Raw genomic sequence first — 25383 nt, forward strand, 5'->3', positions numbered from 1 at the left:
AGAGCTGCCGATGGGAGATACATACAAACGCATTTGTCTGTATGCAGCATCACGAATCATGATTCATGAAAGGGAATGGAATCTGGGCATCTCGGAGATACCTATTTGTTGGGCGACACGAAATCTTCTGGATTGTCGGCTGGAGGCGGGCTTTCTTGAGTAGGGCCTGATAGCTATGGAATCTAGCAGTATGATTCAAGCCACTTCAAACCCGTCTCCGTGAAAAGGCGCATGATCATAACGGAAGATTCGATGTCGGCTTCGGTGAAACGGTCCTGGTGTTGACGCCCGATGGTGGTAGTCTCGGTCAGTGCCCCACATCACCGACAAACCCCAAATTGAGTGGGCGAAAAGCGTCCATCACAGAAATCGCACCTTGACAATCTTTACTCTCAATCATCTTACTACCTATCTCATGCGAGAAGGCTTTTCTTAGTGCAAGTCATACATATCACAGTCTTACAGGTTTAAGTCTGGAAAAACATCAACGGCGAGAAGATTCGCGGTGCCAGGCTGTACCTTAGAAATTGCGCAGCAAATTCCCTCTTCCACAATATAGCAGGAAGATTCCTTCCAAGACCTGCCACGATGGCCCCCTCGGCGGAAAACCACAGTCGGTCACATAGCCTCTTACTGTTCCAGAAGCTGCTAAACCTGAGGGATGGCGCGAGCCCTTTGACCTTGGTGCTGGACAGTCTCGAGCAAGGCGCCGCGCCAGTCCTTCGGGAGTTCGTCTCCAGAGCCAAGGTATGCGCTACTGATTTTCATGACTCTGTAGATAGACAATATGATTCCTATCCCCAAAGACACAATTATTAGTTTCGGTGTCATGGTTCAAATATCTGGTATTGACGAAATATATAGGTTGCAAAAGCCAAGGTAATTCTGCTGTCTTTCGCGACGCTCAAACGCCCACGAGGCGTGGACGTCGTCGTCAGAGCCCGCGGCAAAAACCTCAAGGCCCTGAGAGCAGAGATTCTTTCACATTATCCCAAGATGGACCCTACGGCAGTCAAGGGTGCATCTCCGTCTCAAAGTGAGTGCTGTCGCACCCCCCCCCCCCATCCTGTGACGTCCTCTTCATAGCCTCACCATCACATATCCACCCTCTGACTCACACATCTTCTCGTGACCAGAAACGGTAGTCCTGCTCGACTCCCTCAACGAGCTCGCCACAGCTGCGTCACAGGTCCTGCCTAGCTTCCTCTCCAGCATCATCGTGCCCGCCGTGTCGCTGGTGGCCGTCTACCACACCGACGTGCCCCTCGTCCTCCCGCGCGCTGTGAGTGAATACGAGCCGCACCCACTGACGGTGCTCTCTCACTTGGCGACCTCGATCCTGAGGCTCTCGGGCCTAAGACAGGAGATTGAGCGCCAAAAGGCGCGGAACAGGAGTTTGCAGGAGCCCGAGTGGGGGCTGGGGGAAGGGCGGGAGGGCGTCCTCGTCGGGCTCAAGGGCGACGTCAAGTCTGAGGATTATCACGGCGTCGTGGTCGAGATGGAGGTCAGGCGGCGTAGCGGGCGGGCCATGGCGGAGAAGTTTGGTATCTTGCCACAGAAGTTACAGCAGGTTTCTTCCTCCGCCGCTTCTACTGCTGCTGCAAAGGGGTCGAGAATCTTCCTCCTCTCGGAGCACCCCGTTTTCGCTGCCCCTGAGGGTTCCGGAGAGGCAGAAGCAGGTCGCGGAGAGGATGAGGAGCCGGAGAGCACGTTCAACCTGGGTCTCACAGAGAAGCAGCGTAGGGACAGGGAGGGTATTGTTCTTCCTTACTTTGACGCCCAAACGGACATAGGGGCTGGCGAGGGTGGCAGGATCCTGTATGAGATGGGTAGGGAGGATGACTTTGATGACGAGGAGGATGAGATTTAGGCGGCCTTGCCGCAGAGGCAACACACGCTCTTACGATTATGATGTTTCCTCTGCCAAACGCAACATGAAGGTGACATATTCCTGAGGCACCTGAAGAATGAACATGAAGCGCGGCTGGTTACGCATGAACTTTGGGGAGGTGAATGTAAGCTACCTTACCTTAGCCAGGCATCATCACAGATTGAGGCCGTTGCTAGGGCAGGCAGGCAACTGAGGCCAACCTGAGGTAGTGGTTCACCTGCCCTCCCTACTGAGGCCAAAACGTCAAACGGAAGGAAGCAGCGTCCCGCGGCTGCCTCCCATCACCAGGCATCAACCACCCGATGATCGAACTCACCAATCAAGAAATTCGATCCTGCCCATTAAATAATTCAGCACTCACCATGGAAGGTATCTCCAGTACGTATTTTTACTGATCGGGGGCCGTCGCACAGGCCATGCCCAAAATCTATAACAACCCCTCCTCCCACCCACGACTTTTCACCTTTTCCTTCTTTTCTCCTTAGCTCTTCTTTGCCATTTTGGCTTAGATCAAGTGTAGTATCTGTTCTTTTCAGTTTAATATCTGAAAGTCTCCCAATGGGGGACAATCAATATTATTCCTATTTTTGATCTTCTCGGGGAGCGGTCCCTTTGGCTTGCCATATCACTGCTTCCCACCGTGTCCCTGGTATCACACTGCCTCCAGGCGACGCAAAAGGCTTGGCTATTTCATTGCTTGCTCTGGCTTGTCCAGGGCAGTGGAGAAGACGTCAAATGTTCTTGTTTTGCGCTGATTATGCTTCCTTCTTGTCTGCTTCGAAAAGATGCATCACCCCGGTGGACGACAGCAGTCGATCTACGTGAAGTTACATCGTGATGTCTCAAGATTACCTTAACATGTCGTGGTGTTGCACCCAGTGAACCCGCTAGAGCTTTCCAGTAAAGCTCAGTGGAGCTTTGCCCAGCGTTGTCCGACCACTGGGCTCCTGCAAGGCTCCCGCGCTAAATTTCGGGGGGCGGAAAGCTTAAACTCTGCCCAATTAAGCAACCCTTTTAGGTGCCTGCCGAACATCAACCCGTTAGAAGATTGCCATGCCCAAAATTTCCTCAGCCTCATAGTGACGTTATTTCAAGTCTAAATAAGAATTCCACACCACCAAGTGTTTGTTTCACCCCCATCCCGGTCCAATTTCTCAAGAACGCATACATAGAGATGGGTCGCGGACACGATAACAGACCAACCTGGGACGAGCCTGACCGTCGCAGTCGCCACGGCGGCGGCGGAGGAGGCGGCCCACGAGACCGAGACCGAGACCGCGAAAGCTACAGAGACCGCGACGGCGGCGGCAGACGAGACGACCGCGACAGGAGAGACGACGGCGCCTCCAGGCGATACCGCTCCCGATCCCGCGACCGCCGCGACAGAGATCACCGACCAAGATCCAGAGACCGCGAGAGCGGCGGCCACCGCCCCGGACGCGGCGACGATCGTGACGGAGGCGCGAGGCCGCCGCGCAGAGACCGCGGTAGTTGGCAAGGGCGAGATGATAGAGACAGCATCAGGCGGCGCAGGGACGATGATGAACCGGCAATGGACGAGCGGCCTCCGAGGCGGCAGTTTGGAGACGATGACGAGGGACGCAGTAAGCTTTTTGCCCCTGGTTACTTGCTGTTTGGCTTTTATTTGGTCGGCGCAACAGAGAGAGACTGGCTGACGTTTTTGTGAAAAAAGGTACACCACGCGACAACAGAGACCGTAGACGATCCGCCTCCCCACACCGAAGCGGCAGCCCGCCGCAGCCTGGTGCCCCCCGCCGCGAGCACGGCGGCGGCGGCGGATACACCGAGTCCCTACCCACGCGCACGGTTCAGAGGGGGAAGAAGGAGCAGCAGCATACCATGTCCTTCAAGGTCGGACGACACGACTCGCCGCACTTTGACAGCGGGAGAGATAGTGAGCGTGGTGGAGATACACCGATGAGTGGTGGCGGCGGTGGCGGCGGACGCGGCCGAGACGATCGAAGCGAGGAGGATGACGAACCTGAGCCCGAGGTGGAGGACGACGATATGGCGGCTATGCAGGCGATGCTCGGCTTTGGCGGCTTCGGGTCGACAAAGGGCCAGAAGATTGCGGGAAATAACGTCGGGACTGTGAGAAAGGAGAAGAAGACGGAGTATCGGCAGTATATGAATCGGCAGGGCGGGTTCAATCGGCCTCTCAGTCCTGGAAGATGAGTCAACTGCCCGAGAGCGTATTAGGAATTGGTTAATGGGGGTAATGGTCATTTCAAGAGGATGGATCGGCTCGATGGAACAGCATGCCAAGCACGACCCCGTCATGATCGGACAGCACTAGGTATGCTTCACGCTTGTATAGATTTTCCCAGATACCTATAGATGATCGAGAACGAAAAAGACATTTACAACAGCAGAGCCCGTGCAGATCTGCTTGCCTCATATCAACTTGCTCCAGCTCAACCTGACGCGGTTGACGCGGGCGCAGGCGGCGTAGACTCCCTCGTCTTTCCCTCCTTGGCCTCGGCCTTGAGCTCGCTATCGAATATGTCAACAGCCAGACTCGCGTCCACAAAGTCCTCGAGCTCCTCCGTCACCGTCTTGAGCTTCTCCTTGACCGCGGTAGCGCCTTCGAACCCGACAATGTGTCTCGCCGGCGGGTTCTCGTGCCCGCCAATGGCCGTCAGGGCGTGCACCGTCTCCAAGACGAGGCGATCGGTGGCGCTGGGCGGCAGCTTCGGGTACCGCACCTGGACCTCATCGGTCTCGTTGAGGTCGGGCACGGCGGTGTCCGGGTTCATGTTGAGGACGTTGCCGAGCATGTCGCGGACGCTGGGCGCAGGGTTGACCTCGGCGTCATACCACGGCAGCTGGGGTGCGAAGATGATCTTGTTGGTGAGAGATTGGATCTCCTTGTTGGGCTGCACGATGGTGACTTTGATGTTGAAGGGAGCAATTTCGTAGGCTAGGGAATCGCAGAAGCCTTCGAGGGCCCAGATGGCCGATGTGTAGATGGGCATCCCCGGTGTGCCGATGTGGCCGCCCGTACTAGAGAGGATAATGATGTGTCCCGTGTGCTGTGAGCGTAGCAGTGGTAGGGCGGCCTTGATGAAATTGACCTGTGAGAAGAAGATTGTCTCAAACTGGTCGCGGACTAGGTTCTGTGTCAGAGGATTCGTGGATAACTCCTCCACGCTCCCCACGACGGCTGTTTAAGGGGTTGTCAGCATTGTATCATTGTCATTCAACGGGGGCTCGTCATTAGATACCTTCAGATTTGCAACAGAGGAGGATGTCGATCCTCCCAAACACCTGAACGGCCTCGGCCACGGCGGCGCCGCACTGGCCCATGACGCGGCCATCGCAGCGGATACCACGTATCCTGTCCTTCCACCCTTCGCGGTCCTTACGGTTGCTCTTACACTCATTGATCAACTCTCTGAACTCGGCGCTGCGGCCGTCGTCCTCAATCTCGCTCGGCGGCAGACAGGCGACGACATAGTCTCCGTGGCCCAGGAGCAGTCTGATGAGCCTGATGATGAGCGGCGAGAGGGCCGTCGTCAAGAACCAGGTCCTCGGCGAGTTGTGCGTAGCTGAGGAGGGGGCGCATTAGCCAAGAGATGCGCTGCCAAGGAAAGCCGTGCTTGCTAGTGAAGTGAGGTGAGATACTCACGGAAAGACGCCGCGGGAATGGAATGGGAATGCTTCGCGGCGTCCGCCCCCTTGCGGTCCGCCATGCCCGGCGGCACTTCTGACAAATCCTCGTCCCTTGAGTACGCAAATCAGCACACGAAGACAAACGCGATACTACTACACAATGTACAGAAAGACAAATGAAGAAGCTGCAGGTGTATGTACGTGATGTACGGGATATCAAAAGCGGTGGATACGTGGGGGGGGTTTTATGTAGGTCAATCTTGAGAGAGTGGGAGACCTGCATCAAAGACGAGAAGGGGGAGGGATATTAATACATTATCTTATTAACAGCTTCCCGACGAAGAGGCTGATACGGCGATCTCAATCACAAGGGGGCACGTTCGGGAACGGCTAGACGTGCCATTAAGGTCGCATTCCCTGGGTGTAGTCTGCAGAGGGCGTCGATCGAGGGGAAGGGGGGCGTGGCAATCGTGGTAGTTGATCAGTTTGGTGATGGGGTTGAGAGAAACACGGCACGGCAGTGGCAGTGGATGACAGCCGTTCCAGCCCAATCTCTATCTCACACCCCTGTCGAGGCGAGGGGCATGGGTGAGGGTAGCCTCCGTGACGAGGGAAGGAAAGGCCCCCAAGGCCCCCCAAGCTTACCTTACCTGGTGACCCCGCCCACCTTGCTCATGAGGTGCAGCTACCACTCACTGTCCACTAATCCAGTGCTTTGTCACTACCTTGCCTTACGTTAGGGGCTTAGTACCTAAGGATGGTACCTACCTAGTCAAATGCAGTGGCCGAAGCGAGCAATACATATGTAGAAGCCCAGGCCCCACCACGGGCCACGGGTGACGGGCCAGCAAGATGCAATTCCAGCGGCATCCCCACGCTAGAATCCGGGGAACGACCCCTCCATCCACTCACGTCATTTTTTCGCTGTCGTTGTTTCCGACACCGGTGTCTCCCGCATTTTGGCGGGGTTACTCGTCTGGAATAGCAACTTTTTTTTCTGGCACCACCGCAACTCCGTCTTCCGTGACTCATTAGAACAAGTCTCAGCCCTACATAAATCTAATTGATCTACCATTCGATTCTCCGCCAAGAACCCTTCCTGTGTCTGTCATTTGTTCGAATCTCGCCCAAACCCAATTCACCCAATTCCAATTGAACCCGCCCGAAGAAACCGCTCCGCCCATCATGCCCTCCCGCGCCGACATCACCTACTTCGGCGCCGGCCCCGCGCTGCTGCCCACCGACGTCCTCGAAACGGCCTCGCAAGCCCTCCTCGACTTCAACGGCACCGGTCTGGGCATTGCAGAGCACTCTCACCGCAGCGAGATCGCCACCAAGATCATTGAAGAGGCCAAGGCCGACCTGGCCACCTACCTCGACATCCCCTCCGACTACGAGGTCCTATTCATGCAGGCCGGTGGTAGCGGCGAGTTCTCCGCCACCGTCTACAACTTTGTCGGCGCCTGGATCGCCCGCCAGCGCGACGCTGTCCTGGCCAACCTCGGTGCCACCGATGAGAATGACGAAAAGGTCGTCGCCGAGCTCCGCAAGGTTGTCGACGAGAAGCTCAAGCTTGACTACCTCGTCACCGGAGGCTGGAGTCAAAAGGCCAGCGCCGAGGCTGCGAGGCTTCTCGGCCCAGAGTTCGTCAACGTCGCTGCCGACGCCCGCAAGATCAACGATGGCAAGTTTGGCAAGATCCCCGACGAGAAGGACTGGAAGCTCAGCAAGGACGCCGCCATGGTCTACTACTGCGACAACGAGACGGTCGACGGTGTCGAGTTCAACGGCTTCCCTAGTGCGCTGGCGCCCAAGGAGAATGGCGAGGGCCCCATTGTCGTGGCGGACATGTCGTCCAACATCCTCTCAAGGCGCATCCCCGTCAAGAACTTCAGTGCCATCTTCTTTGGTGCGCAGAAGAACCTTGGCTCGACTGGTATCACTGTCGTTGTCATCAAGAAGAGCCTTCTTGCCGCACAGCCCTCTCCTGCGCTTATGCGCAAGCTTGGTCTCCCTATCGCCCCCATTGTTCTCTCCTACGAGACCATTGCCAAGAATAACAGCTTGTACAACACATTGAGCATCTTTGAGTGAGTCATTCCTCTATATCTATCCACATTTTCTATCCACTTAACTAATCACCACTCTACAGTGTCTATATCGCCGGCCAGGTCCTCAAGAAGCTTCTCCGCACTTTCCAAAACAAGGTCGACGGCCAGGAGGCCATCGCTGATGAGAAGGCCTCTCTCATCTACTCCGCCCTCGAGGCTCACCCCGACATCTACCGCATCGTCCCCGACAAGAGCGTCCGCTCGCGCATGAACATCTGCTTCCGCGTCACCAAGGGCGGTGACACTGACGCCGCGGAGAAGGCCTTCCTCAAGGAGTCTACTGCCCAGGGCCTCACCGGCCTCAAGGGCCACCGCAGCGTCGGCGGTATTCGTGCCAGCAACTACAACTCTATCCCTCTCGAGGGTGCCCAAAAGCTGGCCAAGTTCATCGAGTCCTTTGCCCAGGCTTAAACTAGGATGATTCAGATGAGGGTCCATTCAACACCGTCAATATAATGATACCATGTAAGAATATACATGAACCAAAAAAAGGGAGGGAACGGAATTGGGAAATGGAAATAGAGCATATTGGGAATATTTAGGGAGCCATGATTTAATTCAACATTTATGCCAGGGTATTATGGCTTCACGTTGCACACAGTTCTGCCTTGGTGAGTTGATTGTGAGAGGAGAGAAGGTAAGCGTTACCTTGATGGGTAGGTGTGTGGATGGGTGACTGAGTTCCACTTTCGCAATTAGGTAGATTGATGGCACATTCAACAATGTCTTCCCAAAATGATAGGTGGTAGTGTCACCGCATGGAAACGCCTTACAAACAGCATCGGGGTTACCTAATTGAAGCTATCACGGGTATACCGGCTTTCACATGAGCCGAGTAACCTCAGAGAGCTTCAAGGTCAGGCAGCTACATCGGGAATTAAGACTACATGATTCAATACGATTTCATTCCAAATACTCAGCAAGATAAATTGCTCACTTTCCCCCAAGTAAAACCTCCAAAGTGACTCTTGCAAGTAAGGTAAGGTAGGTAGTTGAGAGAGAGGAATGACTTTCATACATCGGCCCGGCGCCCATGTAATGGCCCGTGCGCACCGTCGGCAATATGTCCATCTTGCGGCTCCTTGCCAACTCTTCACCCACACACCCTTATCTTGTGGCTTCAAACAAGAACTGGGTACGGCCACCGGGATGACTCCGGTCCCTTCATCCCGCAGGAGCCGTCGCCGTAGAATCGCAGACGAGGATCGAAAGCGGGCACCTCGGGCCTGTACGCGTTGCAAGGCCCGTAAAAGCAAATGCATTGAGACGACGTCGGGTATATGCCAACGATGTCTTCAGGGGTCACACAATTGCAGCTTCAACACGCAGCGGTTGAGCATATCCCCAGGAGTTCTACAGTCGCCTATAAGAGACTACGACGAATCATTGGCAGAGCTGGGTCCCAGCCCGAGCCCCGATCCCCTTGCTGATGTCCCGGACACCACACAGTCATCACGTCGGGATCTCTGCTCCGACAGTGACGCTCCCGAGAACTTCATGTGGCCACGATTTCTATCCAGACTTAGAAACGCATTCTATCTCGAGCCAAATTCATCACCCGCCGAGAGAGAAATTGCTAGACTTGAAGCTCGCTCGTCGCGAGCCACTGCCTCTCACCAGTCTGCGGAAGCAATCCGCTTGCAGGCGGCCACTGAAAGCCTCCCACCCAGATCTGTAGCCATCTTTCTGAGCAAGCTCTGTATTCAACATGGAACCGACTGCTTCTTCTACTTTGATCAACCTTCTTTCTTGGCTGAGGTGGAGGAGTTTTACAACGACTTGAGCTCACCTCTTCGTCGGGATCCCAGCTTCCTATGTCTTTTGCTGTCAGTTCTTGCTCTGGGAGCTCACTGGAGTCCGCGAGCCCGACCATCCGCTCTGTCTGGGTCTCTTCAAATTCCTGCGGAAGACCCTGGACAGATATTTTGCGGTCATGCCCGGATCTTGATGGCAGACACCATGGATAGAGTGAGTATGTCCTCTGTCAAAGCGGCGTTCGTCCTTGGGATATACCTCATGCCGTCGAGTGCGGTAGGGGCCTCATACCTGTATATGGGTCTTGCCTTGAGGAAAGCCATCGCTCTTGGACTGCATCATGAATCAGAAGACCCGGACACCGACAGCCATGAGAGAGAAATGAGACGAAGGTTATGGTGGGCTATATTTTCTCTCGAAAGGTTAGTTGACTTGCCAGCACTCAGTTCCATCACGGTGAACCCGGACTGATATCCTCTGCGTAGAACTCTAACAATCAAGCTCAATCGACCGAGATCGATATCTCAGGATGTCATAACAGCTCATCTGCCTCAGCGCCGAGCAACTGATGCCCTGCAAAGCTTCGATAACTTGGATCACCAAGTAGCCAACGCGCAATTTGTCAAAATCATTGACACTCTCATTGAGCCGGCGTGAGTTATCTCTTGATGCATGCTATTGATTTTTCCCACTGACTCGAAATGGTCCAGTACGTGGTCAAGCAATTCTCAACCCCCTCTGCAAGACTTTGAGGTTTCACTAAAAACCTGGAAACGATCTCTGCCTCCCAACTTACGTCTCCCAAACGTGGAACCTCGCTCGCCATACTATCGCGCCGTATTCCACCTCTACCTGAACTACTACTTTGCTTGGATTGCGATAGGTAAAACTTCTGTCGTTACAAAGATTCGGAGCCATTTACGGTCAGCTGCATCAGGCTTACCGGAGCCTCGAACGACGGAAGATGATGATATTACGCGGCAATTCAGATCATGTGGCATCGCGGCAAAGAAGATGTTGAACATACTCGAAGACGCTAGTCAATCTGGAAACATGGCCCCAAGATCCTTTACGGACTTTCAGGGTTGCAGTATCGCCACAATCATCGTGATCCTTACCGGCATTCTGGAGCGAGACTCGGCCTACGATGCCCGAGTCGCCTTCGGTCTGCGCTGTCTCAGAAGGATGGCTGACTTGCACATGGCTGGTCGAATGGCAGTACGATTTGTAGAGGCACTCATCTCCATCGCCGAGGAGGCACGGGCCAAGGTCAGGCCGTTCGGTTCGACACAATTCGATGGGGATGTCAACCAAGAGGCTTCTGAGTACCTTCTCTGGGCAGACTGGCTGAACAGGAACACAGACACATCTGGAACTGAAAGAAATCGATCCAATGCAACCAAACAACGGTCGCGTGCTCATTCAGAAGCTGCACAAGCTGCTTTTGGCGCATCGCCAATGTGGGAGGAAGCTGCTGCATTGCTCCAGCTTCGAAACCCATCTACACCCAACCAAGCACTCGTGGTTGAAGATGTTGCACTGCCAACGTCTGCGCCTGAGTTACCAGAAGAGGCACCGTTCGATCTAGGTCTGGATGCTGACTTCCCTCCGGCCACTTTTGCCGAGAATCACATGCAACTGATGGGTCTCACTGGTATGGACATGTTGGATTTTACATTTGACATCTAAATAAGGTACAGCAACAGCTCCAAAAGCAGCCAGAAGAAGATCTAGCCAGAATCTACCGGCCAATCTTACAGACGCCAGAAAAAGCCTGAATCAAGCTTCATTCGAAGGGTACAACACAGTGTCTGCGCCGACAAGGTCCTCCTTCATACTCCTCATGCTGGTAAAGCGTGTCAAAAGATTTACGCTGGTGGCCTTGTCATTGGTACCGCTCGCACGACCACCTCCGAAAGGCTGGTGCCCAACAACGGCACCGCTGCTCTTGCTGTTGACGTAGAAGTTGCCAGCCGCGTGGCGCAGCCCCTTTTCCGCCGCCTCAATGGCGCTCCGGTCGCGGGCAAAGACGGCGCCCGTCAGCCCGTACTGCGTCGTAGAGTCGATGATAGGGAGAATCTCCTCGTACTTCGCGTCCGGGTAGACGTGGACGGCGAGGATGGGGCCGAAGAGCTCGTTCCTCATGAGCTTGTGGTGGGCTTTGTTGGTCTGGAAGATGGTGGGCGAGACGAACCAGCCCTGGCTGTTGTCTGTGTGACCGCCGGCCAGCAACTCGACTGCGGGGTCCTTTTTGGAGTCCTCGATTACTTCGCGGAGTTTTGTCCACGAGCGCTCGTGGATGACGGGTCCGATGAAGTTGTCGACCTGCTCGGGGGAGCCGACTTTCAGGTTCTTCGTTTCCCGCAAAAGCATCTCCTTGAACTCTGGCCAGATGGACTCGGCTACGTAGAGACGCGACGTCGCAGAGCACTTTTGCCCCTGATACTCAAAGGCGCCCCGAACAGTATTCACCACCGCGTTCCGCACATCGGCGCTGCCGTGCACCAGGTGGAAGTTCTTGCCGCCCGTCTCGCCGATCATGCGCGGGTAGCTCTCGTACCGTCCCGAGGCGACGCCCTCGCCGATCTTGCCGTACAGCTGGCGGAAGACGTCCGTGGATCCGGTGAAGTGGAGCGCTGCGAACTGGGGGTGGTCGAGGACGGCCGAGGTGATTGCTTCGGGCTCGCCGGGGAGAAACTGGATCACGCCGGCGGGCAGGCCGGCCTCTTCAAAGACCTTTTGGAGGAGGTAGCTCGAGTAGATTGCGTAGTCGGAGGGTTTCCAGAGGACGACGTTGCCCATGATGGCGGGTGCGACGGTCAGGTTGGCGCCGATGGCGGTAAAGTTGAAGGGGCTGATGGCGTAGACGAAGCCCTCTAGCGGTCGGTATTCTGTTCGACTGGTAGATGCCGTTAGTTCGTGTACGATGTAACGAACTTTTCTCTCCCCTAGGTCATTTAAACAAGAAGAAGGGGACACTTACTTCATGAAACCGGCATCAGTCAACGCGTGCTGTTGGTCATACAGCTGAGCTGCGTAATGCACATTGAAACTACCGCATCCCATCAATGGTCAGCGAAAGCTTTTCTGGATTGCACGAAGTATCGAATCTGCTTCTCGTAAACGTACCGCAAGAAATCACAACTCTCCGCTGCCGAGTCAATTTCAGCCTGCCAAATATTCTTCCCCTGCCCGAGCATCGTCGCAGCCATAATGTCGTAGCGATACTTTCCCGCAATGAGCTCCGCCGCCCTAAGAAAGACGGCAGCCCTATCCTTGAAAGACGTGTTCTCCCACGCGGGTTTGGCTTCCAACGCCCTGTCAATGGCTATTGACACCTGCTCGGGGCTCGTCTGGGCGTATTCGGCCAACGCGACGGAGTGGTCGCTTGGTAGGTATTGCTTGGCTAGCACTGACTTTGCGTTTGTCTTTGGAAGTGACAGAGTATGTAAGTCCAAGAGCCGAAAGGCTGCGACTTATGGGCGAAGATGCCACTCACGATTTCAGGTGCCAGGGATGGTACTCGCACGGGAAGGTTACTCTTCAGTCGTGAGATCGCATGTTGGAGCTTCTGACGCTCGACTGAGCCCTTGCTATATGATGGCTTAGGGTCGTTTTGTCAGCTGATGCTTTAACCTATCGTGAGTTATGCTTCACTGCGGAATACTTACATTTAGCTCGTTGCGGACTGGAGGTGCCTTGAAAGTGCCAAACCCCCTGATGCTTCTTTCGAGTGGCCAAGAGTTGACTCCGAAGCGAGAGGATGGCGCTGTGAGCCGGCCTGCCTTTTGAAAAGGGGTCGTGAGACCTCGTACTAAAGAGACAGACATTTTGATGCGCCAGTAGTTTCGGAATTGGTTGTAGGTAAATTCTAACGTTCAAATGAAGGCAATACGAAAATCGACTATGAAGATTACATTTATATGTCTTGGGAGCCGCAATGCAGAGCTCCGGCATCGCGATACCGTTGCCGACACTTGTGGCACATTGCCGTGAGGTCGGCAATTTGACCAAGCGATAGTGTCGGTAGCCGATCCGTTGACCGGAATGGCCCCCACCGCCTCTTCTTATCCTAATGCATGTCACCAGCGGGGGAGTTCCATGTCCAGAAGTCTTTGACTGATATTGATTTACAATTTGCTTGCGCCGTGCATACCAGTCTTACTTGGCTTGTCAAAGCCACCGAGTTTCTGCTGTCCAGCCCCTTTCGTTAATTCAACAACCGGATCTCCAATCGCTACAATGGGGACTACGGCCCTGGATTCATTCAAGGATATAACCTCGGGAGCTGCAGGAGGTATAGCGCAAGTTCTAATAGGTATGTAACTTGCCGTAATGAGTCTTGCATCTTGTAGGAATGGACTTGGCTTACACTGTCTTGCATAGGCCAACCTTTCGGTAAACCGACCCCTCTGCACTTCTACCCGTCAAAAGCCTCTTGAAACGCCATGAGGCTGTGGGATAAGTTCAGTTACTTACCAAAGACTCTCAGACCTCGTAAAAGTGCGCCTTCAAACCCAAGGCGGAGGAGGAAATGCCCTAGGTCTAGTCCGCAACATCTGGACTAAAGAAGGGCCTTTGGCTTTTTACAAGGTCAGCTTTGACTAATTATAGTCTATGAAATCGGTAGTTGACACTTAAATCCAGGGTACTCTAGCTCCGTTGCTAGGTGTAGGTGCTTGTGTAAGTTGTATAACCCGCATTCAGGGAACGTGCTTCAGCCTGACCATATCAAACATTGAATAGGTCAGCATACAATTCGGCGCCTTTCAACTCTTCCGCCGGCGACTCGAAGAGTATCGCGAAATCTACCCAGCCGACGCTAAAACGAGCAGCAAATCACTCTCCCTATCTGACTTCTACCTCGTGGGAGGAGCCGCGGGCCTGACCAACAGCATCATATCCGGACCAATCGAACATGTCCGAATCAGGCTCCAGACTCAGCCAAACGGCGCAGCCCGTCTATACTCTGGGCCCTGGGACTGCGTGCGCAAGATCACGCAGCACTCCGGTATCAAGGGCCTGTATCGTGGGCAGGTCGTCACTCTTTTCAGAGAGTTCCACGGGTACGGCATCTGGTTCGCCGCGTATGAGGGATTTCTCAGTATGGCGATGGCGTGGGAAGGCGTCAAGGACAGAAGAGAACTAGCTAGCTGGAAGATTGCCGTCTGTGGAGGTCTTGCGGGCGAGGCGCTGTGGCTGGGGAGTCATCCGCTCGACGTGATCAAGAGTAAGATGCAGAGCGACGGGTTTGGGAGAGGCCAGAAGTACTTGACTATGCGTGACGCTTTCCGCCAGACTTGGAGAGAGGGTCGGTTTCGAGGACTATTTCGAGGACTTGTTCCAGCGTTGCTGAGGGCGATGCCTGTGTCTGCTGGGACTTTTGCAACGTAAGTGTTCTTGACCAGTTCATCATTCCGTTACTGCCATTCCTATACACGCTTTGGCACTGGCTAACACACACTTGCAGGGCTGAGCTTGTAAGAGGGGCTCTCAGTTGAAACTCCATGATATAGAGTCGATCCATGTGATAGATATACAGTAGATCAAATCTCATAAAATCAGGCCTTAAATAAGTTTCATGTGTTCTTTTTCTTTCATGGCTTGAGAAATTATTCACTGCCTCCAGACTTTTGTATAAGTCCGCTGCCCTTCGAAACGTTGGCTATATTATCATCCCGCACTCTAGATGGACTGTTCAGTCAGGAAATGACCTTGACCTTAACCGTTGCGTACCAATCCCTCAAACTCAGTTATTCTTCTGATTGTTGTTAATAGAGAGATATTATCCCACAGCGCGTTACGCTTGCCGAAGGCTGCACTGGAAAGCGATTGGAATATGTCGCATTGCCGGTGGCACAGTGCCCGAAATCGGCTACGGTACACATGTCCGTCCGACGGTATCATGAGGGGTTGCCGCATCTAGATGTAGGATAACGCAGGTATTCAAATAGGCTCGCCCTACAATTTCTATCGCATAGTATCGAGTGAACCAAATTTCGCCGGTTGCGACCCCAGTAGCGAACAATGTCTCTGTCGAACCCTCACAGCCAGCGGCTCGCAGCTCTTCTGAGCCGGCGACATCCAGCTGTTCACTATGCCAACAATGCGTCTCTTACACGTTTCCAGTCGCGATACGCATCCACCACTTCAGGGAACCCAGAAACATTGCCACCACACTCCAAGCTGCCCTTGAAGATTCTCTTGCGGTCCCTGTTGGTGGCGACCACTTCTTCCCACCGGATCTTGCTGGGCCCGTCTCTGGCTATTTTGAAATTCCTAAACGACTCGCACCGAACCTGGGTCTTTGACGTGCAAAGGAATCCTTTATTGCACGCTATACTAAAGAAGACCATGTACAACCACTTCTGCGCCGGCGAGAACCGACACGAGGTGACGTCGACGATTGCGGAGATCAAGCGCATGGGGTTTCGGGGAGCCATCCTCACGTACGCTCGCGAGATTGTGGTCGACAACACGACAGAAGAAGAGAGCGGTCGGGGGTTGAAGGAGATGGATTCCGCTTCAGAAATCGAGTCAGATGCTGGGATCGACGCTTGGCGTGAGGGTGTCTTGGAAACGGCGGATATGCTCAGTGAAGGAGATATCTTGGCTCTCAAGTTGGCGCCCCCGAACACATCAATATGCATTCTCATGATTTGCTGACTTTCTCCTCAGACTGACTGGTGCCGGCGCCGCCGTTTCAGAGGCGCTCACTTCGAGGAAGCCCCTACCAGCGCAGATGGAGTCAGCTCTCGCAGACGTATGCTCTCGCGCAGTGGAGCGTGGAGCACGCATCTTCATGGACGCCGAACAGATTTCAGTACAGCCCGGAATCGACGCAGTAGCAATAGACCTCATGCGCCGCTTCAACACGAAAGAAAGAGGCGCCGTCGTCTTCAACACCTACCAAGCCTATCTCAAGAGCACACCGGATACCCTGGCTCAGCACGTGGCGCTAGCTCACAAGGACAACTTTTTCCTCGGTATCAAACTGGTGCGCGGAGCTTATATCAGCTCAGAGCCAAGGCACATGATCAATGATACCAAGCAAGCAACCGACGACTCGTATGACTCTATTGCACGGGAGCTATTATCACAAGGTTACAGAGACTATGGCGTGCCGGGCGGGAAGTCATTCCCGGACATCGAGTTGTTCCTTGCAACGCACAATAAGGACAGCGTCATAAAGGCCAACGAGCTTCAGCAAACTCGCGCCAAGGAAGGGAAGGCCTTGATCAAGATTCAGTATGGGCAGCTTCTGGGCATGGCCGACGAAGTCAGCTTCAGTCTGCTCCAGCTTGCAGACCAGGGGGTTGATGCAAAGGGATCGGAAAGTGATGCCCCTATAGAGGTCTACAAGTGCTTGAGCTGGGGCTCTCTTGGTGATTGTACGTCGTATCTCTTGCGGCGGGCGGTCGAGAACCGGGATGCGGTATCCCGCACAAAGTCGGAGTTCACTGCGTTGAAGAACGAGTTATGGAGGAGGCTTACATCTTCCAATTGATCATAGCAGAGAAAACAGAGATATCAAAGTCGGTCCATCGCACTCTTATCATCGTGAGGTTGACTAGGAGAGCCCATCGCTCTCTCAGTGTAAGTGAGAGATTGGTGAAGATGAGAATCATGAAGAAAGGCAACATTTGGACTACGTAAACAAAGTAGTGGTCGGTGCTTTGACCAGGGAACCTCACCCCCCGGCTGGAGAGCTCTCATTACCCGTACTTTATCCGAAAGAATGACAGAATGGAACCGAAGCTCCCTCTAAATGAGGGGCTCTCTCCACAGCTCGGAAGAGGTACCTGACCTGCCACAAAGCCCCACCATCTCAACTCCCAAAGCCACCGCGCAAGCTACAAAACGACATCGTCACATCTCACCCAGCGCCCTCACCTCACTCACCCTCCGACCACCCCACTCCCTTCCGAAAGTCGACACCTAGACGGCATTCCCGATAACCCACCCAACATGGCAGCCAAAGGAGACAAGATTGAAAAGATCATCACGCGGCTCCAGGCCCGCATCGGCGAGGGCCAGTTCTACGAGGCCCAGCAGCAGACCCGCGTCGTCGCCGCCCGCTACATCAAGGCCGCGAACTGGCCAGCCGCCATCGATATTCTCTACAATGTCGCACAGTCCCTACTGAAAGCCGAACAGGGCGGCAGCGGCGGCGACCTTGCCGTCATGCTCGTCGACGTCTTCAAGCAGGCCGAGCTCAAGCCCGACGCCGCCAACAAGGGCAAGCTGCTCACCCTCCTGCGCCTGTTTGCCGCCCAGGAGCCCACGAGGAAGAAGTTTATCGGGGAGATTATTGCGTGAGTACCATGGATCTATTCCTCATGGGGCAGTACATCGGGGGGGTAGAAATACGATTAGTTGTTTCTAACTACTAGGGCTATAGATGGTCATCAAAGTTCGGCGAGTACCCTGCCGGCGATACCGACCTCCACCACGTCGCCGGATCCCTCTACGCCGAAGAACACGACGCCTACGAGGCGGAACGACACCTGGTGCTAGGAACAAAGGACTCGGCCGAGGTGCTTGCAAAGATGGAATACGTCTGGTACAAGGAGGACGACTCGCACACGGCGCCACTCTACGCCGCCCGCGCCATCTTCCCCTACCTCCTCGTCGGCAACGTCCGCGCCGCAAACACCTGCTACCGCCTCTTCGCCTCCTCCCTCAGCGATGACAACAAGGGCCTCGGCGTCCAGGACGTCAGCAGTAATAGCGCCGACCTGCGCATCTTCCCCGGTTTGCCCCTCCTCAACTTCCTCGGCCTGCTCCTGCTGGCGATCCAGCGCGGCGCCCCGGACGCCTACAAGCAGCTCCTGGCAAAGTACTCGTCCAACATTTCCGAGGTCAGCGCGTGGAGCGAGGCGCTCGAGATTATTGCCGAAATGTACTTTGGCATCTCGCGCCCAAGGCAGAGCAATCCGCTCATGGACATGATGGGCAGCCTGTTTGGTGGCGCCGGTGGTGGTGGCGCCCCTCAGCAGAGACGTCCCGCAACAAGACGGGTGGAGGCACCCGCGGCTGAGGGCTTGGATTAGATGAAAATGTTTTCCGTCGATTCGGCGTAGATGCCCACCGTGCGTAAGAGCGCGTTTCGTAATGAACCAGACGTTGAAAACATGTGTCGTCGAGGTAACGACCAGGATATCCAGATGGGAAACGCTGGGCATCGTGTTCAGAAGCCACGGGGCAGCTCCGGCTCGGCCTCGTACATCCAATTGTCGTCGGCGAGAGCCGAGACTTTGGCTCGTAAACTGGCTTTGACGGCTTCGAGGAGCTCTGATTCGTACAGGAGCCGGTTAGAAAACCCTTTTTCCTCCAATGAAGAGTTGGACACAGAAGTATCTCGCAAGGGGGGACTCACCTTCGGGCTGTTCACGGACGGCGGTATGGTTGACTTGATGCTGCTTCACAGCCTCTGCGAGCCGCTGCCGCTCTTCTATAAAAGCATAGTTAGCATTACATATCAAAATCAATACCCCTTTCAAAGAACTAGAAAACAAAGAGAAAATTGAACAAGAACAAGAGCAACAACCGTGAATAATCAAAACAAAACAGAAAAAAAAAGGGGGGGGAGGGGGGGAAAAGAGGGAAGAAAATAAGTCTCACTCTTGCTCTCCTCCCGATCATCCATCGCAGCAGCCTCATCAGCCTCGTCAAACACCAGCGTCGGCAGATCCCCGAGCTCAATCTCGCCGTGCTCGTCGCGCACCACAATCTCTGCGGGTCCCATGACGGACGGCGGCCCGCCGTCAGAGAGGACATCGACATCGAGGCGGAGCGTCTCGCCGCCCCCGACATGACCGTTACCGTTGCCGTGAGTAGCAGCAGCAGTTGAAGAGCTCCCGCCTGGTCCCACTCCTCCCATCGTCGCAGCAGCAGCAGTGGCAGATACAGATCCCGCGCCCACAGTAGAGGCCATGGGCTGCCCCGTCGTTCCCGTCGTCGTAGTCCCCGTCGCTCGCCTCGTAAGTCCCTGGAACAAATTCCGTCGGACCGCTCGTCGCGGGGCGCCGGGCGGTGCTGGTGGTACGGCTCTCGAAGTCCTGTCTGCCATCTTTCTCCCTCGCCTGCTTTTCCGTCTCTTGTTGGAATAGTATGCTGTAACGGCGATAAAGAGTCGCTGATCTCCGATCCTCCTTCCTTGATTTTTCTGATACTTCCTCTCAGTTATAACACGTGTAGTTGCCAATGCAGGATAGTAAGCGTCTTCCTGCTGTTACAACTCAAGGATGTCAATTCGTAAAATAAGACAAGGATGTTGGATGTTGAATCTTCTCAAAAAGGGGGATTGAATATTGAGTCGGCAGGTATGGGGCTCGTAATGTGTAAGCGCAGGTCGCCCCTCTGTTTACATTTGGAGGGTGAGGTCGTCCAGGCACCGCAATGCAGTGAGGTAGTTATCGATAAGGGGCAGTGCGGAGTACCAAGAATACAGGCAAACACAGTGCCTCATGTAGCACCTACCTCATCACCTCACCGAGCTCACTTCGCACCTCACTTACACGGTCAAAACATCACGACCTGGGACAACCAAATTGAACATCATTTACTTCATTGACTGCATTTTCGCGTAAACTTTTTATGTTACAGAACCATCCTAGCCTGGACATGCATGATTCCCATTATGTATCGTACATTAGAAAAACTCCCACAGCCGTGACGAAGACCTCCAACCGATCGATACCCAGTTCCCAAATACACACAAAAAGAAGAAGATAAGGAAAAACCGGTAGAAAAGAAAACGCCGAGATATGCATACCCCGAACCCACCCAGTCATAACCGCTCAATTCCCTTTTTTTCGACATTGCCTTCGCGCATTTCAAATCAAACAAAAGACAAACGACGCAGTAAATCGCGGCATGATCATCCCACACATACCCACTCGGCAAAGACGCACCAGCGGGCGGTGCGGTCTGCCAATACCAGCCCCCTCCACACTCCCTTCTCAGAACACTTGATGATGGTCTCCCACGTCCCACCATCACTGAGATCCTCTTCAGCCCCTCTACTGCCGACACTGACTCCTCTGCGCTCCTCTTTCCTCATAAGACGGAGAATTTTGCCGCCAGGAGTCTGAATCGCCAACTTCGCTGGCTTCTTCCCACCGGCAGCTGCTGAACTGAGGTTCGAGCCGCTGGCGCTGGAGGCGGTCATACTCATGGCGGAGCTCGGTCTTATAAAGGGGATCGGGCTTGCGCCTCCAGGATTGGATGACGGTGTCATCACCGAGCCGACCGCGCCCGCAGAGCTGGGATGCTGCCGAATTGCGAAAACAAAAGTGTTGTTCAAAGCCAGACGTTGACATTGAGGCTGAACAACGTAGATATCGTGACGCTGTGCATGAGGCGTCGGGTGCCGCGTCACAAACTCGTACGGAGGGTTCTCGCCCGTATGAATGATGGGCAGCGCGAATGCCACTGGATGAGGAATGTCTTTGATGCTATGCATCAGACCACGCTTGCCGGCATAAATCTTCAAGACTCCCTGGCCCTCATCACCAGGCAGCAAAGCCTTGACGGTGTATCGTTTGGTGCCGTTGAACCACTCCGCTTGAGCCAGCGCTCTCTTTTTCACAACTTCGCCGCTCTCGAATACGTCACCATCGACATCTCTGGTGTAGCCGCGGACTTCGACTTCAGCAGCAATCTCGACGTCAGGTGGAGCGTTGAACTTGACATGTACCATCTCCAGATCCTCGATGCGAGTTGCTGCCGTATTGTAATCGACCATCTCGAGCGTGTTCTTGAAGAAGGGAGGGCAGGCGCAAGGCAAGTTGAGGAGAACTTCATGAGCCTGTGGCGGGCACATGTGTTGTTGAGTGTGGTGTTCAGGGATATGTGTCCAGCAGAGCTCTGTCGGCCGCGTGAGGAACCACCAAAAGTCCGCGGCGCTGTTGCTAGCACTCGAGTAGAGATGCCGCCTGGGATATGAAGGGCTGGCCATGCAGCAGTCAATCATTCGCCAGTCGTTGTCGACCAGAACCGCATTCCACCAGTGATTCGCCCGAGGCATGATATTGTGCTCTGGAATCTCGCCGGGCGTCTTGAGGTACCCGCGGATGACCTCGCACTGGATACCGACGGCGGAGCACATTTCGTACACAATGACCGCATACTCTTCGGCACTCGCTCGCTTTGATTGCAGTACCCTCCGAGTGTCTACTTCGCCTTCAAAGTCCTCTTCCCAGACAAGCTTCTCGGATACCCAAGTAAAAATTGCCCGCAGTCTCTGGACGTCGCTGCGGTATGGTCGACATACATAGGTTGTTGCCAAGCTCTGTGCTGTCGTCGTTGGTGGAAAGCTAGCCACAAACCTCGAGTTCTTGTCCACCTGGGTGAGATTTATTGATTGGTAGTCGATGGGGTCCTCCACAGGCTGACCGTCGGCGCCCTCGTCACCCTCCATGCCTTCGTACAACTCATCGACTGGGTTCAACGCAGGGTAGTCGAGCATTTGGCAGCGGTCTTTCCGCTCGTTCCTCTCATTCTTACTCAGAGAGTTGGATCGATTGACGTCTCTGCGGACCTGAACCCAGTCCACTCCGCTTGCAAGCCCCATTTCCCTGGCTGCTTCCCTACCGAAGCCAGCGCTACCCAAGTTGGTCAAGTTGGATACGCTAGCACCAGCTTGAGCGGCAACATTGGGCATGGAGCGAGCAAAAGGCGACGATCTGGGCGAGTCGGCACCCATGGCAATACTACTGCGCCCGGATGCCACCCCGGTCTTGGCTGTGTCGAGGAGCTTCTTGAAGATGTTCCTCTTTGGGGGTTTTGGGGTGACGAGGCCTCCAAGGCCAGCATCTTCATGAAAGCCAGCTTGCGACTTTGGCCGAGATGCTTCTGAGGCGTGACTGCTGTGATAGGTAACCCCAGTGAATGGCGTTTCTGGGCGCTCGATATCAGCATCACGCATGCCCAGGGCACTCTGGGCCCGCTTCTGGGTTTTGCGAGCGAAGCTGCCAGCGCTCGTTGCGCTAATAGCGCCGGCTGACGACCCACTCATCAAACTCCTGTCGCTGCTTTGCGTCGTCGAACTCTGATTGCCTGAGGAGGCGCTGGTAGAGTTGGTCTTCGTCGTAAACGTCCTGTTCAGGACGTTGCGGCCAATGTCGTAAGCCGACTTGCGCCCGCGAAGCTTCCTCTCCTCCGGTCCACCCATCGAAGACTTGGGTCTCTCGTATAACTGGCCTTTGGGGGGTGGCTTCGGTGCCTCATCCTCAAGGTCAGCCATACTTGCGCTATGTTGATGCATTTTTTTGAGACGACTTTCCATACGTTCGACGTAGTTACTCAGTTGAGGTAGCTGCTCTTTATCCTCCCGATGTCCGTTATGATAGGATTGGTCTCGTGACGATCCGCCGCTCCAGGTTTCGTACCCTTCGTCCTGTTGTGCTATGCCCATGGATGTCTGTGGTCTTTGGTAAGTGTTCTTTCTCCTAGCGCGGTCATTCACCATATCAAACGACTCGGGCGACCACGGATCCAGTGGCGGCTCTGGTGTCGGATCTCGAGGCATTCCCAGTGCGTCCAGCTGCTCGATCACGCCATCCATTGCCTCTCGCAAAGGCGAGGGAGTCATATGGCTTGCTGATGGCGAAGGTGGAGCTGGGGAGTGATGCCGCTGAGTCTGTATCGGCGATGGCCGATGAGCTTGGTATGAAAGATGAGAGCCGTGCCTGTCCAGAGGAGGATGGCGGTTATCATATGAGGCGCTCGAGTCCTGCCGCACGACATCGAATCGCTTGTCAAAGGAGTTACCCGACCCATGTCGACTGGAAGTAAAGCGGTTGTCGAATGAGCCGTGCGAGTCCTGACGAGAGCTATCGTGCCTGCTGTCGTAGGATATGCTTTGCTTGTGCCGTGAAGCCGCTACATGTCGGTGCGGAGGTGGGGCCGGGGGTGGAGGAGAATCCACCTTTTCTCGTGTGGGAGGACGGTAAGGCTTATAGCTGACTGAGGGAGCCGGCGACGGGCCTCTTGAGTGGAAGTTGTGGGATGGCGGTATGGGAGACGGGCCCCTTTCCGTGTTGTAAGAGTTCTGTCTTGATCCGTGGCCGTGGCCATAGTCGGGGACGGGCGTTCTTTCTCTAGGGGGTATTGGTGTTCTCTCCCTTGGGACGGGTGTTCTTCCTCTTGGCACAGGAGTCCTTCCTCTCGGCATGTACTGCTGTTGCACGCCATCGTTGAACGAGTTACCCCGCGATACGTAACCGGTTGGGGCTGGCGACGTGTATGCTCGCATTCTAGTCGAGGCGGTTTCATTGAAAGAGTTCTCTCTCGAAAGGAAGGCTTCCGGGGCCGGTGACCGGTCTCTTCTGGTCTGCTCCTCCATTGCACTGTGAATCGACTCTCCAGAGTGCCCTCTAGGCCTCGGATTTGGGTTCGTCCGGTACACCTCGGGCTGTTTCGCAGCGGTGTAGTGCGGTGCTTTGGAATAGGCCTCGAAAGGCTTTCGGAAAGTCCTCGACTTTTGAGGTGTGCTTGGACTCGGTGTGTTCTCTGCTGGGAGAGGGCTGGCTGACCTCGTCGTTGGTCTAAAGTTCGCGGGGAGGACCTCGACGAAATTGGAGGGAAACACTCCCACAGTCCTTCTGTCGCGCCATAGTCTTCCTGTCCACCATGAACCATCTCCAGCGTTAAGACATTCGATCAAATCACCCTCGATGAAGCCGAGATCTCGTTTAGACTGCGGGAAGTCAAGTCAGTACTTTGTAAGCCAGTCCTCTCATCGAGGCTCGAATAGCTGCAACAAACCTCTCCGCCCCAAGAGTAGACTGCTCTGCACCAGCACGGGAACCGTGTCGGTAGAGATTGTGGTGCAGGCACCATGTTGAAGATTCGGCAAATGCACCTGCAATCGGAAAGGCTGCTGGTAGGAATGCGATTGTTTGCGTGTTGATGTCGAGTGCCTCAGTGGCTGTTGGCGGAGCGTGGCACTCGGCTCACGCAGTGACAAGTTGATTTGACGCGATTGTGTAAGTTGCAATGAGGTATCGTAACGGTCATGCAAAGGCGTGGACGCGCGCAAAGGCTGGTGGCAAGGAATGATGACAAGATCGAGCTCCCGCAGCGAAGCGAGAGGCAAGCGAGAGAGAGAATTCAGGGCTCGTGGGAATTTTTTTGCAAGCCTCTGGGAGTTTGTTGTTGAGGAATGCAGGTGAGGCTCGCGTGCACGGCGACAATGACCTTGTTTGAGTGGGTAAAGGCAGTTGGTAAATGCGCGAGGTGGGCGTGGGCATGGGAGTTGACGTCGGGTGTGGTGTGGGAGATGGTCAATGTTGGCGGAACAAAGTACAAGTCGGGTGGAAAGTCGATCTGTCGGACACGACTTCCAAGAAGGGGATGCGGTGAATGTCAGCGAAGCCGGGGGTGCGGACCCGGGGCAACCAACAAACAGAGGGGCTCGTTGGCGGGGGGACGTCGGGAGTCTCCAGAGGGGAGTCCAAACACTGGCAACTGGGCGCAGTAAGGTACCTTGTGTACCTGTAAATCAGGGCCTAGGCTTACCTTACCTTACATTAGGTACTTGCCGTAAGTCAGGGCAAGCTTGTAACGGGTTGCGACCTCCTGTGCGGCTGGCGCATCTCCACCGGCGACTAGTGGGACCCTCTCAGTGCCTCCTTGGCGCGGCGCTAAGCCTGGCATGGCACATCTGAGGCCCCTGGACCTTGGAGAAGTCTTGGAAATCTTTCGGTCACCGCCTGCGATGCCGAAAGCAAGGACCACTGACCAAGTATTTCGCACCTTTCAGAGCACTTGGATTCGGTACCTTGAGGCTTGAGGTGGGCAGAGACCCCGTCATCTTTCCCACTATTAACCTTCTCTTCAGCTTGCCTGATCCAAGTCGTGTTATCGCCCAGCTGCCCACGGAGTATTACGTCGCAGATACACAGATGCGTGGAGACTGGAGTAAGGTAGATTCTCCCTTGCAGTACGTATCACTCGTTGAGATACGACTATCCATATATTGCGTAA

The 25383-nt window shown here is 54.7% G+C and overlaps 9 protein-coding genes across 9 annotated transcripts; 5 read left to right on the plus strand and 4 right to left on the minus strand.

Annotated features, from left to right (window-relative positions):
- Window positions 1-588: 588 nt before the first annotated feature.
- On the plus strand, window positions 589-1870 carry CPAR01_08413 (histone acetylation protein 2; the record flags this gene model as incomplete). The annotated part of the gene is made up of 3 exons (XM_060492681.1): window positions 589-747; window positions 865-1036; window positions 1137-1870. 3 exons carry the CDS (start codon window positions 589-591, stop codon window positions 1868-1870), a joined length of 1065 nt encoding a protein of 354 aa, XP_060349051.1.
- A 1195-nt stretch (window positions 1871-3065) lies between these two features.
- On the plus strand, window positions 3066-4087 carry CPAR01_08414 (uncharacterized protein; the record flags this gene model as incomplete). The annotated part of the gene is made up of 2 exons (XM_060492682.1): window positions 3066-3495; window positions 3585-4087. 2 exons carry the CDS (start codon window positions 3066-3068, stop codon window positions 4085-4087), a joined length of 933 nt encoding a protein of 310 aa, XP_060349052.1.
- A 239-nt stretch (window positions 4088-4326) lies between these two features.
- CPAR01_08415 (short chain dehydrogenase/reductase) lies at window positions 4327-5604 on the minus strand (the record flags this gene model as incomplete). The annotated part of the gene is made up of 3 exons (XM_060492683.1): window positions 4327-5075; window positions 5137-5460; window positions 5541-5604. The coding sequence occupies 3 exons, from the start codon at window positions 5602-5604 to the stop codon at window positions 4327-4329; spliced, it is 1137 nt and encodes a 378-aa protein (XP_060349053.1).
- Window positions 5605-6709: 1105 nt separating this feature from the next.
- On the plus strand, window positions 6710-8046 carry CPAR01_08416 (phosphoserine aminotransferase; the record flags this gene model as incomplete). The annotated part of the gene is made up of 2 exons (XM_060492684.1): window positions 6710-7614; window positions 7677-8046. The coding sequence occupies 2 exons, from the start codon at window positions 6710-6712 to the stop codon at window positions 8044-8046; spliced, it is 1275 nt and encodes a 424-aa protein (XP_060349054.1).
- Window positions 8047-8698: 652 nt separating this feature from the next.
- CPAR01_08417 (transcription factor regulator) lies at window positions 8699-11079 on the plus strand (the record flags this gene model as incomplete). The annotated part of the gene is made up of 4 exons (XM_060492685.1): window positions 8699-8770; window positions 8965-9812; window positions 9876-10043; window positions 10101-11079. 4 exons carry the CDS (start codon window positions 8699-8701, stop codon window positions 11077-11079), a joined length of 2067 nt encoding a protein of 688 aa, XP_060349055.1.
- A 90-nt stretch (window positions 11080-11169) lies between these two features.
- On the minus strand, window positions 11170-13220 carry CPAR01_08418 (delta-1-pyrroline-5-carboxylate dehydrogenase; the record flags this gene model as incomplete). The annotated part of the gene is made up of 5 exons (XM_060492686.1): window positions 11170-12289; window positions 12374-12442; window positions 12520-12818; window positions 12890-12994; window positions 13062-13220. The coding sequence occupies 5 exons, from the start codon at window positions 13218-13220 to the stop codon at window positions 11170-11172; spliced, it is 1752 nt and encodes a 583-aa protein (XP_060349056.1).
- A 412-nt stretch (window positions 13221-13632) lies between these two features.
- CPAR01_08419 (uncharacterized protein) lies at window positions 13633-18443 on the plus strand (the record flags this gene model as incomplete). The annotated part of the gene is made up of 11 exons (XM_060492687.1): window positions 13633-13708; window positions 13883-13983; window positions 14038-14073; window positions 14137-14780; window positions 14861-14870; window positions 15169-15290; window positions 15441-16010; window positions 16069-16781; window positions 16841-16986; window positions 17209-17705; window positions 17792-18443. 11 exons carry the CDS (start codon window positions 13633-13635, stop codon window positions 18441-18443), a joined length of 3567 nt encoding a protein of 1188 aa, XP_060349057.1.
- Window positions 18444-18580: 137 nt separating this feature from the next.
- On the minus strand, window positions 18581-19462 carry CPAR01_08420 (uncharacterized protein; the record flags this gene model as incomplete). The annotated part of the gene is made up of 3 exons (XM_060492688.1): window positions 18581-18684; window positions 18770-18844; window positions 19015-19462. The coding sequence occupies 3 exons, from the start codon at window positions 19460-19462 to the stop codon at window positions 18581-18583; spliced, it is 627 nt and encodes a 208-aa protein (XP_060349058.1).
- An 810-nt stretch (window positions 19463-20272) lies between these two features.
- On the minus strand, window positions 20273-24237 carry CPAR01_08421 (variant SH3 domain-containing protein; the record flags this gene model as incomplete). Its single annotated transcript, XM_060492689.1, has 2 exons — window positions 20273-24094; window positions 24163-24237. The coding sequence occupies 2 exons, from the start codon at window positions 24235-24237 to the stop codon at window positions 20273-20275; spliced, it is 3897 nt and encodes a 1298-aa protein (XP_060349059.1).
- Between the last annotated feature and the right edge of the window lie 1146 nt (window positions 24238-25383).

Source organism: Colletotrichum paranaense (assembly GCF_030867605.1).
Source record: "Colletotrichum paranaense strain IMI 384185 chromosome Unknown Scaffold_6.1, whole genome shotgun sequence".
In the NCBI taxonomy this organism is placed as follows: domain Eukaryota; kingdom Fungi; phylum Ascomycota; class Sordariomycetes; order Glomerellales; family Glomerellaceae; genus Colletotrichum; species Colletotrichum paranaense.